The sequence below is a fragment of the Typopeltis vanoorti genome, chromosome 24, assembly GCF_054136105.1.
Source record: "Typopeltis vanoorti isolate ZY-2024b chromosome 24, IOZ_Tvanoo_1.0, whole genome shotgun sequence".
Classification (NCBI taxonomy): Eukaryota; Metazoa; Arthropoda; class Arachnida; order Uropygi; family Thelyphonidae; genus Typopeltis; species Typopeltis vanoorti.
In genome coordinates, this window is record NC_143572.1 from 42427495 (window position 1) to 42453447 (window position 25953).

At 34.9% G+C, this 25953-nt stretch overlaps 1 protein-coding gene across 6 annotated transcripts in view; it reads right to left on the minus strand.

The window, feature by feature from the left end:
• LOC150093132 (uncharacterized) overlaps positions 1-25953 on the minus strand; it is a 423272-nt gene that overhangs the window by 190797 nt on the left and 206522 nt on the right. For all 6 annotated transcript variants that reach the window (XM_090413312.1, XM_090413313.1, XM_090413316.1 and 3 more), the window contains one exon: positions 8422-8558. In XM_090413312.1, the coding sequence (XP_090269438.1) occupies positions 8422-8558 (137 nt within the window). The remainder of the gene's footprint in view (positions 1-8421; positions 8559-25953) is intronic.

Consider the following 25953-nt stretch of genomic DNA (forward strand, 5'->3'; position numbering starts at 1 on the left):
AAAACAAATAACTGTATGACAAATTTATGCTGAAAGACAAAAAATCTTGGGAACAGAATATGTAAGTTTCATACATCTGAATAAAAGCATGCAAAAAGTGTTAAAAGAAAATCTGCTGAAAATACTACAATTATACAAGGTAAATGGGGCATTATGCAAAGCTATACCTGTCTGTATTTAAAGGTATAAATCAGTTGTTAAAAAGGGGATACAGGAAAACAGCTGGATGTAAAAGCAATCTAGTGTAAGCCAAGTGTGCACACTATCCCCACTATTATTTATTGACAAGGAACGTGGAATGTCAGAAATAAGACTCAGAGGAAGACGAAGATCTAAGTGCATTGATGAAGTCTGAACTGCTGTAGAAGACAAATAAAAGATAGACAAGACTGAAATCCTGTGAAATAAAATAAATTGGCAACCTTTTGAGGCTCCATAAAGATTTTCATATATAACTTACTATACTGTTTATATGAAATCGAGTCAACTTGGCAGTGACATGTTGATTTTTGGTTGATATTCTGAATGCAATTTTTCAAAGCATTTCTTCATGCAATGAGATCAGGGCCGCCGAGAGGGGGTGACATTTGAGACTTTTGTCACAGGCCCGGCATTGAAAAGGTCCAGACCGTCAGGCCCCAACATGTCACATAACCATGTTTATAATGCATGGTTTTAATTCTCGTAATAATACAACAATGATAAAGGATAATGGCATATCAAGAATGATACTGTGTTTTGTTTTAGACAGACAGCTACTCTCTTTAGCTCGCCGCGAGTGTCCGGAAGACCCTGATTCTCTCGGCGGGGATTGCAATAGTTATAGCGGGTGATGACATCAATAGGCATTCGTGCAAGGTTGCTGCAGTCAGCGCTAGTGCTAGCTAGCCATTCACAGTAATGTTCCCTGCCAGAACGCTTCGTTCTTGTTAGTAATTTATTTATTAGTATCTTTTATAAAAAAAAAAAATTAACGGCACGTTTAAAGATGTTATACCAGGACTCAATTTATTAAATACCATTTATAAATTTCAACTTCACGGTGCTTTTCCCGAAATATGTATGTACTTCAATCAGAATTTTTTGCACAATACCAGTAACTGTTCCCGAAGGTGAAAGAGCGTTCAGTAAACTTTCAGCAATAAAGAGCTTCAGTAGATCATCAATGCTCCAAGAAAGATTAAACGGCCTAGCTTTGCTATCAATAGAACATGACCTGGCAATGAAAATTGATTATGATGAGGTGATTAAAGATTTCGCTAACCATAAAGTGAGGAAGTGGATGAGGCAATAAAAATTTAAAAATTCTCTTTTTATTTAATGTTTGTATTTTGTATGGTATGTAATGTATCGAATTTTGAATTTATTGTACACTTTTTTTAAATAAATGTTTAATGTTTTATATGACTTTTTTTATTAAACAAACGTGATGCACTTTTTTAAGTGGGCCCGAACCACAGACTTGTCACGGGCATGAAAATTTCTCTCGCCGCCCCTGATTGAGATTATCCTCATTTTAAGTTTTTGTCACTTATCTGATTCTTTTTGTGCCCTTCCATTTCTAAGCTTCTAGCATTATTTTTCCAATTTTGATATTTTCTTCTTATACTTTTTCATAATTTTGTTTAGTTTTGTATGTAATCTAGCTTTTTCTTATATTTTCCTCTATTTTACAATACAATACAAAGTTTATTATTCTCATCACATATAATATTTTATAAAAATACAATTCAAGCATTACTATCTCTGTTGGCTTTTACATTTATTTTTGGCTGATTATTTTGTTATAGACAAATAAAAATATTTTCCTTATATATACGAGTAAAATGCATTATCAGATAGTTTTCATAGTTCAGAAAAATGCTGAAAATAAGTTAGTGAGTTTTTACAATATTCTTTTTATGTATAACCAAGGGCCGTAAGCCACACTGGTTACTATAAAATTAAATTAGCTCAAAGTCACTGCAAAATCCAGTGACTGTATCTAGAGGGCTCACAGAAAATGGTATATACCGTAAGTTAGTGATCTCTTATACGTTTAAAATAAATGTCAACATTATTTAGTCCCACGAGGTAGTCTCTCAATCTTTTTCTGAAAGCATATTCTGAGGTTATTGATTTTATTTTATTTGGGGGAGATATAGTTTCTGTAATGGCAAAATACAGTAAAACTTGTCCAAGGTGGAACGTGAATAAGGCAAAAACTTGCTCAATGTGAACAAATTATATAGTCCTGGCCAGAAGAATAGGCATTACAGTGCTATTTATTTTGTATAATGTGGAATCTGCCCAAAGCGGAAACGGAAAGCAATACTTGAAGAATTTATTAAAAATGACTAGTATAAAGTGGAAAGTGTTTTCAAAATACACCTATATTTATTAATTTTTGGCACTTGTATTGCTTTTACTGTTTCATTTGAGAATTAATGTTGGTCAGTTTCTGGTAAGTCCAAACATTTCTGTAACCCGAATTTCAACAAACCGCTCAGTTCATTTTCATTGTATCATGGCTAAATCGTACATGCCATTGTCGCTAAACTAAAAAGTCAAAGTCATTGAAGCTAAAGAAAAGGATAAACTCTTGGTACTGGAAATAATGATGCAGTTTAAGTGTGGCAAAACGCAAGTATACAACACACTTAAACAAAAGGATAAAATAATGAATGAGTGGCTGCAAGGAAACGGTCGAATGAAGAGGAAGGCAAAGGTACCCAGCAACGAGGTAGTGTGGGAGTGGTTCACGAATGCAAGATCAAAAAACATTCACATATCCAGTCCAATGGTCCAAAGTGAAGCTCTCGCAATAGCCAAATCTCTCAGGAATGATTAGTTTAAGGCATCTACAGGATGGCTGGATTAGTTTCAAGAATAGGTACAATATTGTGTGGAACGAAGTCTGTTGGGAATCTAAAGATGTGGATGAAAGTGTAGTGAATGAGTGGAAACCAAAACTGCTAGAATTGATTTCACGATTTCACTATAGCCTAAAAACATTTACATTGCAGGCGAAACAGGATTGTTTTTTCGAGCATTACCAACAAAATCACTCGCAGTTAAGAGAGAAAAGTGTATTGGGGCAGAATGTCAAAAGAAAGACAGTGTTATTGTGTGGGAATATGGTGGGAGAAATGGAAAAGCCTCTCGTGATTGGAAAAGCAGCAAAACCAAGATGTTTCAAGAACCTGAAAATTAATAATTTACCAGTGATTTGGAGAAACAATAAAAAAGCTTGGATGACTGCAGATACAATGGAAGAGTGGTTAAACATGTTTAATGCGAAAATTAAGAAGGAAAATAGAAATGTCATCCTTTTTCTTGACAATGCTACCGGCCACCCAAAGGTAACACTTTGAAATGTGAAAATCGCTTGGTTCCCAGAAAATGCAACAAGTATATTATAGCCCATGGATATGGGTATTATTTACACATTCAAACACTACAGAAGATTTCTGATGCAATCTTTGATTTTGAATGTAGAAGCAATAGCTTCTTCTACATTCGAAAGGATGACATTTCTATTTTCCTTCATTTTTGAATTAAACATGTTTAACCACTCTTTTGCATTAGCAAGATCTGTATCAGTTCTGTATGCTGTGAATTGGATCAGGGTGGCAGTGAAGAAAATTAAAGCAGAAACAGTAAAAAAGTGTTTTGCTAAAGCTGGGTTTGGGGAAAGTGATATAGCAGATAATTTGGAGGAAGAGAGTGAAAACATTGCTACAATATCCAATCTCTGCCAAGGAAAAGAACTTTCCTGTGATACATAAAACTTTATTCAGAGTGATAACCATCTAGCCACACATTACAGCTTTGAATCTGCTACAGCTCTACTAGTGGTAAGAATCACAAAACAAAGATGATGAGGAAGAGGAGAAGCAGCTGGAGAACAGGATATTTCAACGAAAATTCGTACACATGAACAGGCCCTTCATTGCATCAGTGAAGTAATGCAGTTTGCAATTGATTCGAATTCTTCCAGCCTTCTTGAACTATTGTATACAGTTAAGGATTGCATTCAAAAGACATGACCACAAAAAAGCGGAAACAAGTTTCTTTGTTGGATCTTTGGAAGAAATCTCAATGAGTTGTATATTGGAAACGTGTAATGTGCAGTGCAATAGACCATTAATACTTTAATAATGTGTTATTATGATTCTTAATATTATTTTAACAACATAGGTCTACAAGTATCACCTACTTACAAGAGCCAGCGCTGCCGATTTTCACTCATAACCAGGTATATACCATGTAATATGATTTTAATGGATTTAAAATTTTTTTGCAATTTTGTATAATGTGGAAACTTGGGCCAATGTGGAAAATATGTTCAATCCCTTGCAATTCTGCTTTGAACAAGTTTTACTGTATTATGAATGAGAAACAGATCGTTGGTTGTATGTGCAAAGTCAGTAATTCGACAGCTCTATTTTCTAAGACATGTGCAAGACTTGTTTGTTAGAGAAAGGCTTTTAACCCAATTTCTTTTTTCAAGAAATCTCTATCCGTTACATCTGCCATAACATTTATTTTTCCTGTTTTGCAGTCAATCTGAACAACTGCTTTCTGGATTAGTCAATGTTTACTTTGACTAATTTATATTTAAAAGTGGCAAAATATAAAACATTTATATTTTGCCACTGTTTCTAAGGTATGATTTATGTTTTGAAATACTTTCTGCTCAATATTTGCAAATATTTCAGTCAATACTTCACACTTGCAAGTTATTCAATTTATCTTTAGTACAGAGTTTATTTTAATGGGATACTTCTAGCTCAACACCAGAAGTGATTTCATATTTCACATTTCCACCAAGGTTGGTCAATTGGTAGAGCCTCTGCTACTAATGGCACGTAAAAAGTTAAGCAAGTTTGAGCACGGTTAGTAGTTGGAAGGGATAAATCGTTCGATGCTATTAGCAAACTCTTCCTCGATGAGTCTTTGGACTCACTGGAGGTGTCGCATAATAATTTTCTCATTTTTCCACATTCTACCTAAATGACTAATATTTAACCTCTCTATCAGCCATGACACATGTTCACTAAAACATGGATGTGAAGTATACAGAATAAATAACATGGTAAGTGAAATAACAAGGGAAACAATCAATGATCTCTCTCTTACAAGGTGTGAAAATCAATCACACTCAGGAGAACAAGATTAACTCATTTCTAGAGTTTATTTCTAACCCAACTCTCAGATCCATAAGTTAAAATTGGTTTGAACACTGTCTTGTATATAGCAAGTTTAGTGTTTAAACAACTTTCTCTCTAAATTCTATATGAATTTATTAACTACTTGTCATACTTTTTTTTCCTTCTCCCCATATTTAATTTGCCATCGTCACTAAAAAAAGATTGTCCATAAATGGCTGAAATATTTTATTTGTCTATAGATTCTCCATTTAGGATGCATTTGATGTCTTCAATGTTTTTGCCCATTTTCATCTTTTTATTACTGATTTGCATTCCAAATTTATTACACCATCTAATCAATTTAGTCAGGGAATATAACAGACTTGTTTTGGATTTATTTAAGAGTATAACAACATTTGCATAAAGTAAATAGCTGAAAGATTAACATCTTCAATTTTGATATCAGGTTTAATGCCACTTTCTTTCAGTAAGATGAATAAGAGATATTTAACATCAAATCATATTCTTGCATCTCCTTCAATTCTAACTGCTGACTAACCTCAAATGTATATGTATTGCTTGATATAATATCCTATTTACACCAATATAGCTGTATTTACAATATAACCAATGTAGCATTATGAACAGCTTCTCTTTGCACCTTGTCATATGCCTTTTCCTACAAAATCTCACATCTACAAAAGTGAAATACAGACGTCACCATATATCTGAAAGGCTATTTTCATAGTCAGCATCAGTTATGAAATCCCAGATCTTTGTCAAATTAATGTATTAATACTTGTTGAGGTTAGGAAGACAGTCATTGTCATTCTAGGATCAATATTTAGTATGACTTCTCTACAAATTATCATTGTTAAATGGCCACGAGTGGGTGTGCCTTCTTAGGACATTTCTTTTCAGCAACAGTTTGAATAATTTCTAAATCATCAAATTTATGCTCATGTACCCTCAAGAGGTGTACAGGATATTATGTGAAAAACTTACATCATTACTAAACTTTCCATCAACAATCTTCCTCCAAATCAATCTGTTATCTGTCAAGTCTCCCAACATTATCAGATCTTATGTCTTCTAAGGCACATTTTACTGTATATCAATCTACTTATATCTTGGTCTTCCTCTGGGTCTTTTTCCTGCCAACCTGGCAGAGAATACTTGTTTTGCTAATCTTTCCTCTCCCATTCTGTTTAAGTGACCATACCACCCGAGATTAGCTCTGCTAACACATTCTTGGATGCTAACAATGTCAAGTTCTTTTCTAATATCCTCATTTTTAATATGATATTGCCATTGATGCCATCTGTTCATGCCTATAATCTTTCTCAGGACTCTCATATCTATAGTCTCCAGTCTTGGTCAAGTGCTTTTACTTCTGACCCAGCTCTCAGATCCGTAAGTTAAAACTGGTTTGAACACTGTCTTGTATACAGCTAATTTAGTGTTCTGACTAATTTCTCTCTTATTCCATATGAATTTATTCAATTGACTTCCCACCATACCAGCTTTGCTGATTCTGTTGTCTATTTCTATATTTAATTTACCATCTTCACTAAAAATCGTGCCTAAGTAGCTGAAATGTTTTACTTGTTCCACAGGTTCTCTATTCACAACACAGTTGACATTTTCAATGATTCTGCCTATTTTCATTGTCTTTGTCTTTTTATTGCTGACCTTCATACCATATCTATTACAACAGTTATTCAATTTAGTCAGAGAATCTTGCAGACTTGTAGCAGATTTATTTAGAAGTATAACATCATCCGCATAAAGCAAAGAGCTGACATTAACATCTCCAATTTTGATATCAGGTTTAATACCATTTTCCTTCATAATGCGATCCATATAGATAATGAATAACAGAGGGGATAATGTACATCCTTGTCTGAAACCACATTTAACATTAAAACATCTTCCTGTACTTCTTTCAATTCTAACTGTTGACTTACAACTCAAATAAAGACTAAGTATTGCTTGATATAATGCCCCATTGATACCATATAACTGTAGCATATTGAATAGCTTCTCTCTTAGCACCTTTTCATATGCCTTTTCCAAAATCGACAAAACTTAAATACAGATCTTTGTTAAATTTCCATGCTTTCTCGACTATTTGTTGTAAAGTGAAGATCTGATCCTGACAGCCTCTATTTTGCCTGAATCCAGCTTGGTCTTCAAGCTTTTCTTCCACAATTCTTCTCTCTGGCAAGATCTATGCAAGTATACTTGCATAGATCTTGCCAGAAATACTCAGTAGGGAAATGCCTCTATAATTCTCACATTCTGTTTTATTTCCCTTTTTATATATGGGTACTATAAGAGCTCTACTCCAATCATCGGGAATTTGTCCCTCTGTCCAGGCTTTCTGAACTATGCAGTGCAGCCACTGTAGGACTCTTATACCATAATACTTCAGCATTTCTGGTCGAATATCATCTAATCCTGCTGCCTTTCCACATTTCAAGCCTTTGATGGCTTTTTCTACTTCAAGTATGGATATGTGTTCCTGACTGCATGCCTGGTCAGTGTTTTTTTACCACTGTGCTATCATCACTGCTTGTTTCATTTAGCAGTTTTTCAAAGTAATTACTCCATACTTCAAGGATATCTTTTTCTCCCATTTTCATGTCACCTTTATCATCTCTAACTCCTTTTACAGCACTCTATCCTCCATTCCTAAGCTTCTTCAACAACTTCCAGAATATTTTGCCACCTTCTTGATATTTATTTTCTATATTCTTGCCAAAGTCCTCCCATGACTTTTGTTTAGCTAGTTTTACACAGTGTTTAGCATTCTTGCATTTGTCTCTGTATTCTCTAAGAGCACAAGCTGACTTATTTGCAAGGAACTTTTGATATGCTTTCTTCTTTTCCTTCACTGCCTCTTTAACTTCCTGTGTCCACCATAGAGTTCTGATTTTTCTATCCTTGCAGACAACTTCACCACATGCCTTTCTGGCTGAATCAATCAGGGCTTTCTTCAAGGCTTGCCACTGAATCTCCAAGGTTTGATTCCTGTTCTCAAACTCTTTCATTGTTTCTTCAATAATCTTTTGTATTTTAGTCTACAGTTCACATCTGAGAGATGCTCAACTTTTATTCGCTTTAAAACTTTCTTACATGTTATTCTTTTCAATATGAAATTCAAAGTGAAAATGAAAATCTGATCCTGAAATTACTCTTTTTTTAATTCTGGTGTTTGTACATGAATCAATGTTATCAACATTAATATATATTCATTTACACACTAGGTTAAAAATTTAAGACTTACCTCTGAGAACCTCTACAATAAGACTTAAATCCTTAGTTAGCCGTTTAATTTGATTAAAATTTGCTATGAAGCCAATTGGAACATACTGATCTCCATCCATTTGGGATAATAAATAGGTGTCGGTAGCCAAATTTTCCCTGGTTATAACAATAAATGCACATTTAACTCAGTTTAACAAAATCTCTCTTTTTATACAATTCAAATTGTTTTAAAAAAGCAATAAACAATGCATTTTTATGATTGAATTCAACCTCTCACACAAGTTAAATCCACTATATTCTGTCAAAAATATTTGGGCAATAAATTTTCCAACAGATATGATTAATCAGAAAATCAGCAACCAGATCAGATGGTATTTGGAGATTTTCTCTCCCCAGTAATTCACCAAACAAATGATATGTCTGTTTGGTGAATTATGTAGTCTGCTTAATATATCATGATATATTAAGCAGGCTGCATAAACTTATATTAAGGGGTACATAATTTATGTTTTCATTTAGAAAACAGACAGCAGCAAGCAGTTCAAATGAATACCTTCAATAAATACCAGCTCATCAAAACCAGAGTTCAAGTTTCAGGCTCTGGAACCTATCTTATTTCTAATGTACATAAACAACCACTCAATCAGCTATGCTGATAAGTTTCTCTTCAAGCAACACGACAAGCTTGAAGCACAACGTTGAATGATTTAATAAGCCTGAACACAAGTTTCAATTGAAAAAAAAATTAAAATGAACATTCAAAAAACTAATATTTATTCTCTTTAAAATGGAAAGTAGAGAAACAGACTTGCAAGATAAATACCATTCCACTTCCAGTCACCTCCCCTGATACACACCCAGAAGTGACTGCAATTGCAATATTACCGAGGTTATATACATAGTAGTATTTGGACATTGACATAGACCATAATTTGAAATGGAAAAATATAACCAATCAGTTGCAAATTAAGGTACATGCTGATATATAAACTGCATAAAACACATCTTAGATATTAGACACACTTATGCAATGGCTGTTCAAGTATTTGATACAGAATTTGCAGACAGGAGCACAGTACAAAAATATCCTCGGCAAATTAAACAATATTAAAAATTATAATCGCACTGCAGTTATAATAAAAGTATATCAAGTAGCATATATAGCATATTTCTTTTTCACAGTGACTAGCAATGTTTCCTCAGGCATGATGGCCTACTTTTCCAGATACCTTATGCAACAAAGGAGTATCCTTTCATGGCACTAGGAACCCAATAAGCTCAGAAATGAGAAATCAGAAACAATCTTCGAAATGGATTAAAGACCATAATGAAACCACAAATGATGCTAAAGCACTGCTCACTTTTTACAGTAATGTGCTTAAACATAGTCCCCCCCCCCACAATATTAAACATATTGCTAAATATAACTGTACACAGGTGGTCTGAAACGTTCTCAACCACGACCATAGATGGCAACACTATCGACAAGATTTTTTTTTTTTCTAAGTTGGTACATCTATCATCAGCATCCATGTGAAATTGCAAGTCTTTCTATCAAGTAGTTTGTTTTAAACAGCTGAAGCAAAATTGTTGCCTGTATCCCTTGGAATGGATAAAATTGAGTATCGTGCGGTTATAAAATTCTTTGTAAAAAAAAAAAAGGTTTAACGCCAAAAGAAATTCATTCGAAGTTCATAAATGTTTATGGACACTCTTCTCCATTTTCGACAATTAAGAAATGGGCTGCTGAGTTTAAACGTGGTAGTACCAGACTTGATGATCCATGTGAAGGACGTCCAAAAAGTATAACACCACCAGAAATCATTGATCCAGTGCACGATATGGTACTGGATGACCGGAGAGTCAAAGTGTGTGAAATTGCTGAGACTATAGGCATTTCAAAAGAACGTGCAGGATATATTTTGCATCAAGAATTTGCAAATGAAAGGGCTTTGTACAAGATGGATGCCATGCTTGCTCACAGTAGATCAAAAATGCACTGGCATGAAAATCTTTGAACAGTGCTTGGAGTGTTTTAACAAGAATAAAACTGATTTTGTGTGTCGATTTATTACTATGGATGAGACTTGGATTCACCATTACACACTAGAATCCAAACAGCAATCAAAATAGTGGAAAGAAGCCGGTTGTTCCTGCCCAAAGAAGACAAAGTCGGTCTCATCATCAGAAAAGGTCATGGCATTGGTGTTTTGGGATGCTCAAGGCATTTTCTTTATTAATTATCTTGAAAAAGATAAAATAATTTGCAGAAGGAAAAAATCATCTTTCATCAGGACAATGCATCTGCCCACAAAGGTGTTTTGGCAATGGGAAAATTAAAGGATCTGCACCATTGTTGGAACATCCACCCTATTCCCCAGATTTGGCTTTCTCTGGCTTCTAACTCTCCCCAAAACTAAAACTCTTCCTCATTGTCAGCGTTTTTCTTCGAAAATTAAGAGGTGATTGCAACTGTAGAGGGATATTTTACAGATCATACTGAGAACCACTACAGGGACTGGATAATGGCACTGGAGAATCGCTGGAATAAATGTATTAGTCTTAAGTGAGATTATGTCAAAAAATAAAAATAATTTTGAAATTATAAATCTGTTTTTTCATTGTTAGGCCGAGAACTTTTCAGATCACCATCGTATCTAATGTATAATATGTAACAGTTTTTGTAGAAATTCTATTCAGTGATAATATACTTGTTTATTTATTTAAATTCCAATTAACATCTGAAATGCCTCTGATGAAGTTTGTTATTTATTTAGATTTAGATGATAGATTTAGAGATTACTCTAAATCTATCACCATTCTATATAACTGGGGTGCATCCAAAAAACAAACAAAAATCTTAAGAAAACATGACCTCTCATATATTTACAAACCACATAAGAAATTGGCATCTCTTATCCACTCCACTAAAGACCAGCCACTTACCCTAGACCTACCTGGAGTATACCATGCTCCTTACAGTTGCAAACTGTCCTACTATCACCAAACAGGCAGGACAACTAATATCAGGATATCCTAACACAAGGACTACATCCAGTTCCACCGATACAGCCACTCAGGACTTGCTGACCATGCATTTGGACAACCACCACAGAATATGCTGGAAGAAGGCCACTTTATTACGCCGCAGCAAGTAAGAGTACAAAAGATTATTCCTTGGATCAGCCCCAACTCTGAAAATCTTTCCAAACCTCAACAAATTTGGGTCATGAGACTGCACCAAATTTGGGAAGCATACATTCTAAGATTATCAGCCCTATGGCAAAGGCAACCAACTCAATTTAGCCTGCTAGGGAGGCACCTTTTACGAACTGACTTCAGTTGCCTTTCTTTAATCTCATTTGCTTAGTGTGAGTGCCTGCATGCACATAATTGTTTTGCGATCCCTGAAGATGGCAATGTAACATTGCCAAAATATGGGTAGTTAAAGTTTTTATAATTAATAACTTAGTTTACATTGTCATTTCCTAAAATATTAGAAGTAATAATACATTCCACTATGAAATTCACTACCAAGTATTGCATTCATTTATGCAAACACCGTAATTATAAAATTTTAGTTACTCGGCAGTGATGTGCTCCAGAATATGACAAGTTGTACCTAAGGACAGCAAATATCAGGATATCCTAACACAAGGACTACATTCAGTTCCACCAATGCAGCTACTCAGGACTTGCTGACCATGCATTTGGACACCCACCACAGAATATGCTAGAAGGCACTTTATTACACTGTAGCTAGTACAAGTACGAAAGATCATTCCTTGAATCACCCTCAGATCTGAAAAACTTCCCAACCTTCAACAAATTTGGGTGCATGAGACTGCCCCAAATTTGGGAAGCATACATTCTAAGATCAACCCAATTTAGCCCACTAGGACCAACTTCAGTTGCCTTTCTTCAGGAATCACAAAACATGTTGTTTTGTGATCCCTGAAGATGGGAATGTAACATTGCCGAAATATAGTAGTTAAAGTTTTTATAATTAATAATTTCGTTTATGTTGTCATTCCCTAAAAAATTAGAAGTATGTCTAACCAACATAAGCTTATATACAAGAATGTATTATTACTGTTAATTTGGATAAAAAATTAAGGATATTTAATGTATTCTTTATATTAAATAGCTAAAAAAATAAATAAAAATTGGCATTTCCTAATATGAACTATGCTGCAGACCTGTCAAGTTATCTATATATTACTAGCCTTCCATCAGGAGACTTTGCATCCATTTAGGGTACAATACAATCTCAATAAATTATCCAAATTCATATTTATACATTTACAGTACATCTAACTTTTACAAAAGGTGTTTGTGGTTTTTATAACTAAGAGAAAAACTAGAACTGGAAGAAAACCACTCCTGAAGCTTAAGGCAAACTGGATTAATGCTGGAGAAGGTGGATATACAAAAACCAGAAGAACCATAAACTGAGCAGTAACCGGTGTAGCCAAATTGACACACATTACACAAGAACCACCACCCCACATATATATAAGTCAAGCTCATGTTACACACACACACAAATATTTTTTCCCTTATATCCTTCAACCTTTTGCTTTTATTTATTTTTACATATTTGCATCATTGTTATACAAATGCAATCTGCTGATCTTTAACTACCAGTCTTGTCCTGAACTTGAATGATGTGAAACAAATTACTGAAATTTTTGTAATTTTCTTTTCCTTATACCTTAAACATATCCATCAAATACTAGTTTGACAAAATCACATACTTGCATTTGTTCATATTAAATTTTAAACTACTTCCCAGTGATCTTTTAATCCTATAAAGAACTAAGGTCATCCAAATTTATTACTTTTCCCTGCTTCTCATCATCAGCAATGATTCAGTCTTAATGTACAAGCTTAAAAATCTTTATGCTTAATACATTAACTAATAATAGCTGTAACAGTGAACTTGAGATACCTCTTTCCAACCACCCGATTCTTAGCATCCATTCAATACTCAATTTTCTACCTACCTTGGTCTATTTCCTGATTGATATAAAATAACAAGCAGCCTGTCATAACTGATTTCTTTCCAAAACATACCAAAGATATCCTAGATATGATTCCTAATTCATTTCTCCAATATAATATTCATTATAACACTAATAAGTTATAGCTGTCCATTTCATGAAATGGATCACCTCACGAATTGCAATAACTAACTTTCGATTAGGTGCTGCTATTCCCAATCTCAGTGATTCATTAAAAGTAAATCAAAACTAGATTGCCTCTAAGTAGTACTGTCTTCTTCTGACAGGTGTCCATATTATTGCAAAATAATATTTATTATTTAATATTTACATACTATTGCAAAATACTTAAATTCTTCTGCAACCACAGGTGATCATTCAAAATTATTCTTAAGGAGCTGGTTACGTTTAATTCATTTTTTATTCAAAGAGAAATTTTATTCTTAATAATGAACGAAAATTATTTTGAATTTATTAAAGAGCAACAAGAGCCATAACACTTATGAGCAGAATAGAAAAGCAGCCATCAGAAAGATAGTGCACCTACATGAAATTTACACAGAATGCAGCACGAGCATGTAGCAAGTAGTACAGCACAGAAGAGCAAAAAAAAAAAAAAAGGAATGGCTGTGCCTGGCTAATGCACAATTAACTTTTTTTTTTCATGTTAAAATTAAAAATGTTTATGATGTGGTTGGAATGTAGAGAGAGAAAATAAGCGAATTCTGGCAAATATGAGTAATTTAAAGTGACAAACATGGGCTGAAAGATAGTATTAAAAAAATTACTGTCAAGATATGAAAAGGAAAAAATAAAAATAAAAACATAACCATGATTGCAAATAAATTAATGCACAATGTATAGGAGGAATAATATACCCTTTATTGATATGAATTTTATAGACGATCGTTGAAAGAAATTGCAAAATAACCAGGGAAATTAACACTAATGCAGGATGCAGACAAGCATTCTGGTCAACAGGCTTAGGTTTTGGACATACTTATTTTAATGGTATTACAACATTAAAACATAACACTAAATTACAGAAGGATGTTTACTGACTAGCTTATATTTTGGACTTTAAGCATCCTTAGAGCACATGTTACAGTTTACACATGACAATGATAAAGTAAAACAATTCAAACTATAATGGAGAAAAGATCTAAAGCCTTAAAAGAAAGCCAAAGCATGCTAAGAAAATTTAACCTTCACACCACTTTCAAACCATGTGTTAAATTAACTCTGATCCACTCTCCTTAAGACAAACTCCATCTCCTACACACACACACACACACACCAGTGTATGAAGTGCCCTGTGACTGACTTAGCCTACTATGGACAGACAGGAAAACGTATTAACATTTGCCTTGGAGAACACAAGAAATGCCTCTGCTGCCATTCTTATGCTACATCAGTTAGAAAAGAGAAGACAACCGCCTTCACACAGAATTAGATGGAAGAAAACCAACATGCTATATGGAAACTGTTACAGACAGGCTATTTTCTAGAGTCAGCAATGGCTATGAAGTATATTCCTAATCTTAACAGGTATAGATATTAATCTGCCAAAAATTAGACAGACAGCTATCTTAAGATCAACTTCAATAGTGGATCATTTCACTATCACTGAATAAGAAAGTGAAATGATCCTCAACTAGACAGGTTAAGTTATTACAGGTAATAAAGATCCTGAAGAACAATTTAAATAGAATGGCAATTTGCACAAAGGATAAAGCCAATTCAGTGTAGGTATGCTCTTTCCAAAACATACCAAAGATATCCTAGATATGATTCCTAATTCATATTTATTTAAAGATAAAAAAGCAAGCTGTGTTTTAACACACATGGAAATGGACTGCAAGAAATTAAAGAGACTGGTGATTGAAAAGCCAAACGGCTATTTTTTCTGGTGCGGTTGATAAGTAAAGGGGATAAAAATCCCCTTTCGATCTTAGTTTCGCATACTGGCTGAAAAACAATAAGGGATTTTTATCCCCTTTACTTATCAACCTCGCCAGAAAAAATAGCCATTTGACTTTTCATCTTAGTTATATGTTATAATATAATATAGTGGCACACCTTTCTGGCATTCGTATAGCGAAGGTATTAATCTGCCAGTTCTTTTCACTTAAACTTTGATATTATCTAGGTCTAGCTACTCACTGATGAGACCTCATAAAAAATGTTGAAACCAGTCTGGGTAGTGACCTCTCCTCATAATGTAAAGCAGTTCTACAACTGCTAGGAGCTGTGTGTTTTTACATTATGAGAAAATATCAAGGATAGTGAAGGAGCTTGCTCCACCTTTGCATCGAGTTGCCTTGGTGTGGCACTACCAAGTGGTCACTTACGCTTGGATCCGCCGACAGTTCGTCGGCATGAAACGTTTAGATCATAGTTTTCGATCTTAGTTTCGCATACTGGCTGAAAAACAATAAGGGATTTTTATCCCCTTTACTTGAGACTGGAGATTGTTGAAAGGAGGTGAGGTGTCTGAGCTTCAGAGAACATACTTCAAAAGAGCTCCGTGTGGACTTGGGATGTTAAAAAAAAACTGACAAGGAAAAGAATTAAAGATGAAAAGGTAGAAAGGATCCAGAGGTAAGATGTAAAATGGTATCTGCAGAGATATGACAAAAACATAAATTAAAGGGATTCTTATATGGTGAATGTATAAGAAATTTGTCAACAAATGATAGGATGGAAGAGAACAAAGGAATCATTTCTGTAAGTTGTGCTAAATCACACTTAGAAATGGCATGAAGAATTTTTTTTTTTTTTTTTTTTTGCTTGGAGAGAGTGGTGTTTAAGTGGAATGGGCTGCCAAAGGTAATCATGAGCATCTTGTCAAGATGAGTTTAACGATAAGTATGTCAAGTAATGTATATGGAGCTCCTATAAGTCAGACTATGATGTTCACATAATGTTTACTCATCTATAAAAGTTCTTTAGATTGATCTTAGAATTTCTTCCAAGATTTAATTCAAATTACAAGTAATCCCAGTATAACCCAATAAATAGTTAGTATATTGTCATTATCATGGAATAATAAGCCACTATACTGATATGTGCATGCAAGAACAAGCTGCTAAGAAAGATGAAGCCTTAACATTATAAACACAAGCCACTTATGTCAGGCACTCTTTGCTAAGCTGAAGGTCTGAAGATAAGAGTTCCCAATTCTGTGGTAGTTTCTGCATCAATATCCACTCTCCATCCAAAAGGTTGCGAGTTTGAATCCCACCAGATGCTTCTGATTGTCAGTGGAAATACTAGTAGTGGTAGTGGGAAGTAGATGGCATTGGTGTAGATCAGTGCTTCCCAAACTTCTGGACGTCAGGGCCCCCTTTGCAAAAATTAAAATATTTCACGGCCCCCCTCGAAACAAAATCGTAATAGAGAGATATATTATTATAATATTTATTGTATTTATATTCAATACAAAACATACACAGCGAATATTGCAAAAATCAAATGCTTATATTACATTTTTTGCCTCTTACCATTTGGTTCTGAAGACGATGCGAGCTGTTCTGGTAAAATATGAAATACTGTCCTTTTTTTTTTAAGTCTGTTTCTCCTTCTTCTGATTGTTCGCGGGAATTTTTTTTTAATTTTTTTTTATCAGCCACTTATCCATCTCAGGGTTAAATTTTTTAACGTAGAATAGATCAAATAATATCACCACTTACCGATACTGGCACACCACAGACTGATAACATGAAATTAGTGAATATTACCTGAATAAGGGAATCCCTGGACCAGACATTTTTCTCTTTTGTGACTTTTCTCCCTTTGCAGTAATTAAGCCTAACACGAAACAGACAGCAAAGGCAGGTTATTAAAACGTGCATATGATTGGTGTGGTATTAACAAAAGATCGCGCAACCAAAAGATAAAAGTATAGCTTTGAAATTGCGTTGAAATGCTAACTCTCTTCAACCGAATTCCATATGTGAAACTGCCATAACATTCATTATGTGTATATATATTACTTAGTTTTAACACTTTTACAAATTTTAACACGTTCGGTTGAATTTTATTGCTGCCTTGGGAAATCGAACTCACACACATCTAATTAATAACAATAGTTTTTAGTTAGATGCTGTGTTTGCCCATGCAACATATGGTTTTGTTTCAGTCTATACAGCATAGTTTCTGTATGAGGGGACATGTGATTAGTGTGTTTTTATCCCAGTTGTCTCTAATTGCACTATTTGTTGAGAAATATATTATACAGACTGCTCATACCTTATTCACTGGCATAATAAAAGTACTTGTTTTTATTGCCTCTGCAGTATAGTGGCTGTTAAGGGAGGGCATGTTGTTTACCACTGCAAGCGAGTTACTGTCTCCCCACATGAACTTGTTTAAGCTTTTCTTCATGTGTGAAGTACATACGAAACTTTTATTGGTAACAGAAAACTAGCTCGGGTGATAGTGATAATATAAAACGAGTTTTGATATGTATATAAAGTCAATATCAACAGTTCTTGATATTAAAATATAAAAAATAACAAAAAAGAAATAATAAGTAATAAAAGTTAAATACGTTTCTTTTAAAATAAAAAAAAATTACTTAGTCTTAAAACATTTTAAATTTGTTTTCATTATTTCATGGCCCCCCTCAACAAAACCTACGGCCCCCAAGGGGGCCGCGGCCCACAGTTTGGGAAGCGCTGGTGTAGATGATGCAGTTCTCCGTAGTTGGTGGAGGCAGTTGTAGAGCAGGTGCTCTCTCTCTTTCTCTCTCTCAATGAGTCTTTGGACTCCTTAGAGGTATCACGTAATAATAATATCTGCTAAGGGTGGAAGAATTCGTTAGTGTAGAAGCTGATTTATGAAAGTCAAATTTATATTGACTTACAAATATAAATAATACAAATAATAATAAAATACAAAAAAATTTAGATAAAACGATTGAATGACAACATTATATTGGGAGAGAGAAAGGCAATGAAGGCAAGCGTGGTATCGATTGCCATTTATGAGGACGAGACTCCCAAGTGGGAGAGTCATCCTCATAAATGGCAAGCAAGAGCTTGCTTCCTTTCCTTAATATAATGGTGTTATTTAATCATTTAGCTATTTTTTTTTTTTAAATATTAGGTTTAGCTTTAATTTGTAATCTCATTTTATTTTGTAACTTGGTAACCATCTATATGGTGGTACTCCAGCACACTGCTCAGCTCCAGAAATAGGTTTAATATTCTTTGTTCTAGCTTCAACTTGTGATTATGCTAATGCAGTGATGATGCTTAATTTCTAGCTGAGATATTTACAATAGAAATTATTCTTTAGTCTTGTGAATATATATTGTCTTAAGACTATATTGTGAATATAGTCTTAACAATTATGAATAAACCTATACAAAGTTCAAAATCTGAGTTGGTGGGATCAAAATAAAACACTATATCAGTATGTGGAGTGGCCTCTTAGTAAGGTTACCTATTTCCTGTCAAGGCACTGATGATAGTTTGTTACTTTCAAACTGAAATATCTGGCGATATATTAAATATACTTTTCTTGTGCTAACGTGTTGATAATTCTTAATGTACTCTTATTAACTTGTTATCCCTCCCCTTTTTTTTTCCTTTTTACAACCCACTTAAGGGTAGAAATATGTGCTATATTAATCCTAATATTACAGAAAGAAAAGTAAGTATTCCCAATTCCACATTTCAACAAAAGTCTTCAAACAGCTTAAGCCAGGGGTCTTCAACCTTTCAGACAGTGCGGGCCACATTAAAAATTTCAATGAAGCCTGCGGGCCACTAAGCTATACTGCAGTATTCAGAATTGTAAGATGCTTTCCAGATTCACAAGGAATGCTGTGCATTTGATACTTTACATAAAATCCTATAACGATAAACAAACTCAGCTTTAATAGCGTAGGTAGGAGTCGGGTTCATTATAAGTAAATACAATCAATACTTAAGATAATTTAATGAAGAAAACATTCATTTTTTATAATGTCAATGGGCAACTTGGCAATATTTATCCTTGACCAGCTTGTCGATGTTGGCATCAATGTTGGAAGTCGTTATGTGCAGAGTATTCTCGAGATATTGGTCCATAATCTGAGTTCTTATCTTGGACTTCACATGCTTCATTCTGGAGAAGAACTGCTCACAAAGTGCACATCTTCAAAGCATCCTGGCGAAGATTAAGGAATGCGTCCTCAGAAATGTAGTCTTTATAAAATATAAGCAAGGGCACATTGAATAATTTTTCTCTAAAAGAGTTGTTTTGGAGTTCAAGCAGCTCCATTTGTACTGAGTATGGCATTTCGGCAGCATTGACACTGAATAGCATTGAAAATAAATCTAAAGACTGTTGGTTACGAAAATCGTTAAATCTCTCTTTGAACTCACTTCGCAACACAGCTAATTTTGTAGTGTATTCATCAAGAGACAAACAGTTGGACTCAGAGGGGAGCTGAAAATGAGTTAAGTCTTTTTTTGCGAGTTGTTCCTCCCAAAGTTTGAGAATGGCCACAAAAGCTTTGATGTGATCAAACAGAGTGTGCACCAGTTGATCTTTGGATTGTAGCCATGTATTTAGGTCACTCATATACAACGAGATGTCGGTCACAAAGGCAAAGTCTGTCATCCACTTCGGATCGTTAAATTCCACAATCGGATTACCCTTGGTTTGCATGAACTGCTGTATTTCGCTCCTTAAGTCAAAGACTCTTTTAAGAACCTTCCCTCTGCTCAACCAATGCATATCATTATAATAAACCACATCGCCGTGATCTGCTTCGCACTCTTGGAATTGATGATGATTCAATCCTCTTGCTCTAATAATGTTGACGACAGTCACAATAACTTTCATGACATTCTCAAATCCAATAGTTTTCGGACACAAATTCACTTGGTGGATTAAACAGTGCTAATGGACGAAATCTTTTCCTTCTAGTTTTGGTTCTTTCAGTAGCAGTGCAACAAACCCTTCATTCTTTCCCACCATAGCAGGGGCACCATCAGTTACCACACCCTCCAGGTTGGTTAAGCTGAGGTCGAAACACTGGAGCGTTTTCTTGGTGGCTTCAAGAATATCAGTGCCTTTCGTCGTTCCCTTCATAGGTACGAGTGCTAGCAGTTCTTGTCACATTGAATTGTTGATCAATGCTACAGACAAAGATAGCCAGTTGTGCTGTATCCTTCACAATCTGTGCTCTCATCTAAAGCAAGTGAATATGATGTAAATTCAGATGGCCATTTTTTTAAAGTTCCTTCAATGTCATTGGCAAGTTCTATGAGACGTCGTGCTACAGTTACCCAGGCAAACTCGATTTTTTAAACACTTCCTTATTATTTGGGCACAGAATATCCCCAGCAGCGATGAGACACTCTTTCACAAACTTGCTGTCCAAGAAGGCTTTTGATTTTTTTAGCAATTTTTTCAGCTATGAGATAACATCTTTGATGCACGCTTCGCTCTCTTCCCTCTGCCTTTTAAACATACCCTGCTGGCATTTTAAATCAATTTGGAGACGGTTCACTTTGTTCACACGAAGCCGCCCTTGAAGGTAATCGAAATTGGATGCATGCTTTGTCTTGTTAGATCTTGAATGAGGACCTTTTCATCAAAAGAATCATTCATTCAAGATTTAACAAGAATACAATACTGACCAAGAAATACTTGTACTATTAATGAAGAAAACAAATTATAAAAAGAGAACTTATTTGAATTACCTTAAAGTAATAAGGAGAGAAATTTGTCTGTCTAAATAGAAATTTTGTTGTTTAAAAGCATTAGTGATTAAAATATAGTCTTATGCAAGATGTATGCCAAAATGCTAACAAAGGTCACCTGCGAGTTATCTATGATAGCGTAACGCCCGAGACGAAAGCATTCGTGGAAAGTGAATCGAACTTGCTTTCTACAAAACGAGCACTCTTCAAGGAGAAGAATTGTGACGTGATAACGTGAGGGCGAATAGGAAGGTGCCATGAGAAATTTCTGTAACCAAAAGAGGGCACAACGAAGGAGAATAAATGCAGGTTCGCACAGGTTTCAAGTCGGGTTTTTTCTGTTCCTGTTATCATTTGGAGCTTCGATGCTGACCAGTGGAAGCTCTACGATGACCGACAGCAGGCCTTTCCCCATTGCTGACTGACTAGTATTGAACAAGCTGTTCGTGAGATGACGGCGTCCACCAATTCGGGCCATCAGTAAAGGTTTTTACTGGGATGAGACAGTGGAAGGATCTCTCTCTCTGGAAAGCAGTCAGGCTAACGACAGTGAACAGCGAGACGAACATTTGCCCAGCAGAGTGCAGAAAATGGCTATACGTGACGAGCAACGTTACCCGCTGAAGCAGAATAGTATCTGCTGGTCAGTATCATAGCTCCAAACGATAACAGGAACAGAAAAAACCCGGCTTGAAACCTGTGTGAACCTGCATTTATTCTCCTTCGTTGCACCCTCTTTTGGTTACAGAAAGTTCTCATGGCACCTTCCTATTCGCCCTCACATTATCACGTCACAATTCTTCTCCTTGAAGAGCACTCTTTTCGTAGAACACGAGTTCGATTCACTTTCCACAAATGCTTTCGTCTCGGGCATTACACTATCATAGGTAACTCGCAGGTGACCTTTGTTACCACCGCCACTTGAAGTTACACCAGTAACTTCAAGTGGCGGTGGTAACATACAGAAATTTCTTATTCAATTATCAATTAGCATTAGAGGAAAAGGGTGAACGAGAATTTTGTTGGATAAGAAGATGGACAATTACTTAGAAAACTTTTGAGTGATTAATGTGCTTAGTGATTTGTTAGTTCAATTGAACTGGTAGTCTGAAGATTTTTAAGATTTTGTGTGAGACCTAATTAATGTGGAGGGGTCCATGTTGGCAAATGAAGTTAGGAATTATGAACTTGTATTTATGCTAAGTGTGTATTTATTTATTACCTAAGGATATGAGTTGTATGTTTGTTAATTAGAATGTTCTTTCATTGTCAATTGATTTAATAATGATAATGTGTTATGCTTTTTGATATGTTTAAACCTATTTGTAAACTCATTAGATTCTTAATAAACATGTTTTGCTATGTAAGCCTGAGCATGAGACTAATTTTACCACTCATAAAAGTTTGAGCCTATGCATAAGGGGAAGATAAGGGAATTTTAGAGTAATAAGGCCATGACTGCAAGTTAAGATTTCTACAGATGCTTTAACTTTTAACAAGATTAGTTAGCTCTAGAACTCTGGGAGGTTTCTCTGAGGCAAGAATTCTTCTGTCCTAGAACTCTGACTGGCGCAGTTTAAACATACAAATTTTGTCAGAGTTCGAAAAGGAAACAATCCCAGAGAGATAGATTAGATATCTCATTCTTAGTTGGCATAAAAGGGAATAAATAGAAGTATAGTTTATAAGAAAAATCAATGACGTAACAGTCTCATAGTGTCGTTTTATATTGCGTTCTTTTCATACTGACACTGACTCACGACAAATTAAACACACTGGCTTATCGATCGGCACAAAAAAGTACAAATTAGTCCACTTTTCATTAAAAATCTGACAAGAATCACTTGATTTAAGCTTTTTACTCATAGATGCCATAGTGATGGAAGGTGAACCCAAAAAATTGTCCAAAATGGCCGTGTAACAGTTATTATGTTTCTTCAGCCATCTACCAGCATTACACGCTAGTAGATGGCCGAAAAAGCATGTCTATTTAATATTTATTTTTATAGGATTTTATGTAAAATATCAAATGCACAGTGTTTCTTGTGAATCTGGAAAGCATCTTACAATACAAATACCGCAGTATAGCTTAGTGGCCCGCAGGCTTCACTGAAATTATTTTTTATTTAATCGCGTTTTAATGTTAAGTAGTTATTTTTTCAAAGCAGCCAGAGGGGCCACGGCAAAGAGTTTCGCAGGCCACAGGTGGCCATGCATTAAAGACCCCTGGCTTAACCCCTGATATTAGATTAGAAACCAATAAATGGACAGAGAAACCTCCATAGGTGAATTGCAGGTTTCAGCCTGTTAGAGGAGGTTTATTTGTAAAAAATATAAAAAAATACTACATGAACATTTCAATGAGCTTTTAAATGTGACAAGCAGAAAAGAGCAAAGTCACCAGCTGATAATATATAATTTGATATAAATTCCATCCAAATAATGTAGGCCAGAGACCATTTCAGGAACACAGAACTACTTCACACCACACCACTCAAGGATTTATATTTTCATAGTTTCAATAATAAATGCACATATGGCCTAGTATAACTTTCCCAGTAGTTACAAAATACCAAAATCAAGATAACTATCACAAGAAATTTAGTACTACAATCCCTTGTTTTTCACAGTCTCACTTAGTAGTTTGAACTATTTGCAGAAGCCCCACCACCACCACATGTAGCTGTGGCATGCACTAGTCTAGTCAAATTTTTTCCCGAGTTCAGAGATTATATGAGGGTGGTCTGAAAAGTTCTCGGCCTCGACTATAGATATTTTGAGAAAATTTGGAGTAAAGAGCAAAGCTAATAATAATGGGAAATACCTGTTGGATTTCTGCTGAGGACATGGACCGATTATTACTAACACAATGTTCCAACATAAAAATGTGCACAAATTCACATGCAGAGAAGCGGCAAGAAATAAGTAAGTCTCATTGACTATGTTATTGTTGATAGTGATGTTTTCTCCCTGGTGCAGGACACCAGAGTGTACAGAGGATCTGAAATTGGAAGTGATCACCATTTAGTCTTGAGCAGGATAAAATTCAAGTTCATATTGGAAAGAATAACATGTAAGAAAGTTTTAAAGTGAATAAAAGCTGAGCAGCTCTCAGATGTGAACTGTAGACTAAATTACACAAACACGATTGAAGAAAAAATGAAAGAATTTGAGAACAGGAACCAAACCTTGGAGATTAGGTGGCAAGCCTGAAGAAAACACTGATTCAGCCAGAGAGGCATGTGGGGAAATTGTAAGGATAGAAAAATCAGAACTCCATGGCGGACACAGGAAGTTAAAGAAAAGAAGAAAAATATGAAAAGTTCCTGGCAAACAAGTCAGCTTGTGCTGTTAGAGAATACAGAGACAAATGTAAGAAAGCTAAACACTATCTAAAACTAGCTAAACAAAAGTCATGGGAGGACTTTGGTAAGAATATAGAAAATAAATATCAAGAAGGTGGCAAGATATTCTGGAGGTTTTCGAAGAAGCTCAGAAATGGAGGAAAGAATGCTGTAAAAGAAATTAGAGATGATAAAGGTGACATGAAAACAGGAGAAAAAGATATCCTTGAAGTATGGAGTAATTACTTTGAAAAACTGCTAAATGAAACAAGCAGTGATGACAGCACAGTGGTAAAAAACACTGACCAGGCATGCAGTCAGGAATACATATCCACACTTGAAGTAAAAAAAGCCATCAAAAGCCTGAAATGTGGAAAGGCAGCAGGAGTAGATGATATTTGACCAGAAATGCTCAAGTATGGAGATATAAAAGTTTTTCAGTGGCTGCTCTGCATAGTTCAGGCCAGAAGTGTGGACAGAGGGACGAAGTCCAGGGACACAACCGAAGGGACTTCCTTCAGCCAAATTCCATAAAATCTGAAACTTTCATAACACTATTCACTATATATTTCTTAGTTTTAACACATTCACGATGGGGTATCATTTATCTTTCAGACGAAACCTCTCAATACTGGCAGGCTCAACTTACACAAAGTTTCAATCCTTGGTTGAATTTTATTGCTCCTTGTTTCCGTTTCACTAGCAGATGAACTCACACAAGCATTATATGGCATGTTTCAATTTGTGGTAGAATTTTATTTGAAGTTAGCCTTTGTGATCTGTCATAATGACATTGAGAATTTCAAATGCAATAAAACAAACACTTATTTCATGTAATTGAAAAATTGGCCAATAGTTTTTAGTTAGATACTGTGTTTCTGGTGCAACATATGGTTTTGCTTGAATCTATACAGCATAGTTTCTGTGAGAGGGGACAATGATTCATTAGTTAGCACTGTTTTTATTCCAGCTTCTCTAATTGCACTATTTGTTGAGAAATATATTACACAGACTGCAAAAGCCTCTGTACCTTATTCAGAAATAGAATAAAAATACTTGTTTTTCTTGCATCTACAGTATAATGGCTGTTGGGGGGGGGGGATGTGTTGTTAACGGTGGGGAGCAAGTTACTATCGCCTCGACGTGAACATGTTCAATCATTTTCGTGTGCGACGTATATGCAAAAAGTTTTAATGTCTTTTTTTTGTAAAGTAAAATCAACTTTGCGATTATACGAGAAAGCAAGTTATATTCGAGTAAATATGGTAAGCGTTTCACCGACAATTTGACATCCTTCTGCTGCTTCCCCCTGCTCAGCTGACTTCTATGGTGAGTTACAATGCATAAATATTTTTCTCACTACCATTTTTATCCAAACCAACATCATTAAAATCAATTTAATAATACAATAATCAATTTTTTTTTTTTTTTTTTTTTTTTTTTTTTTTTTTTTTTTTTTTTTTTTACACACACACACACACACACACATATATATATATTATAA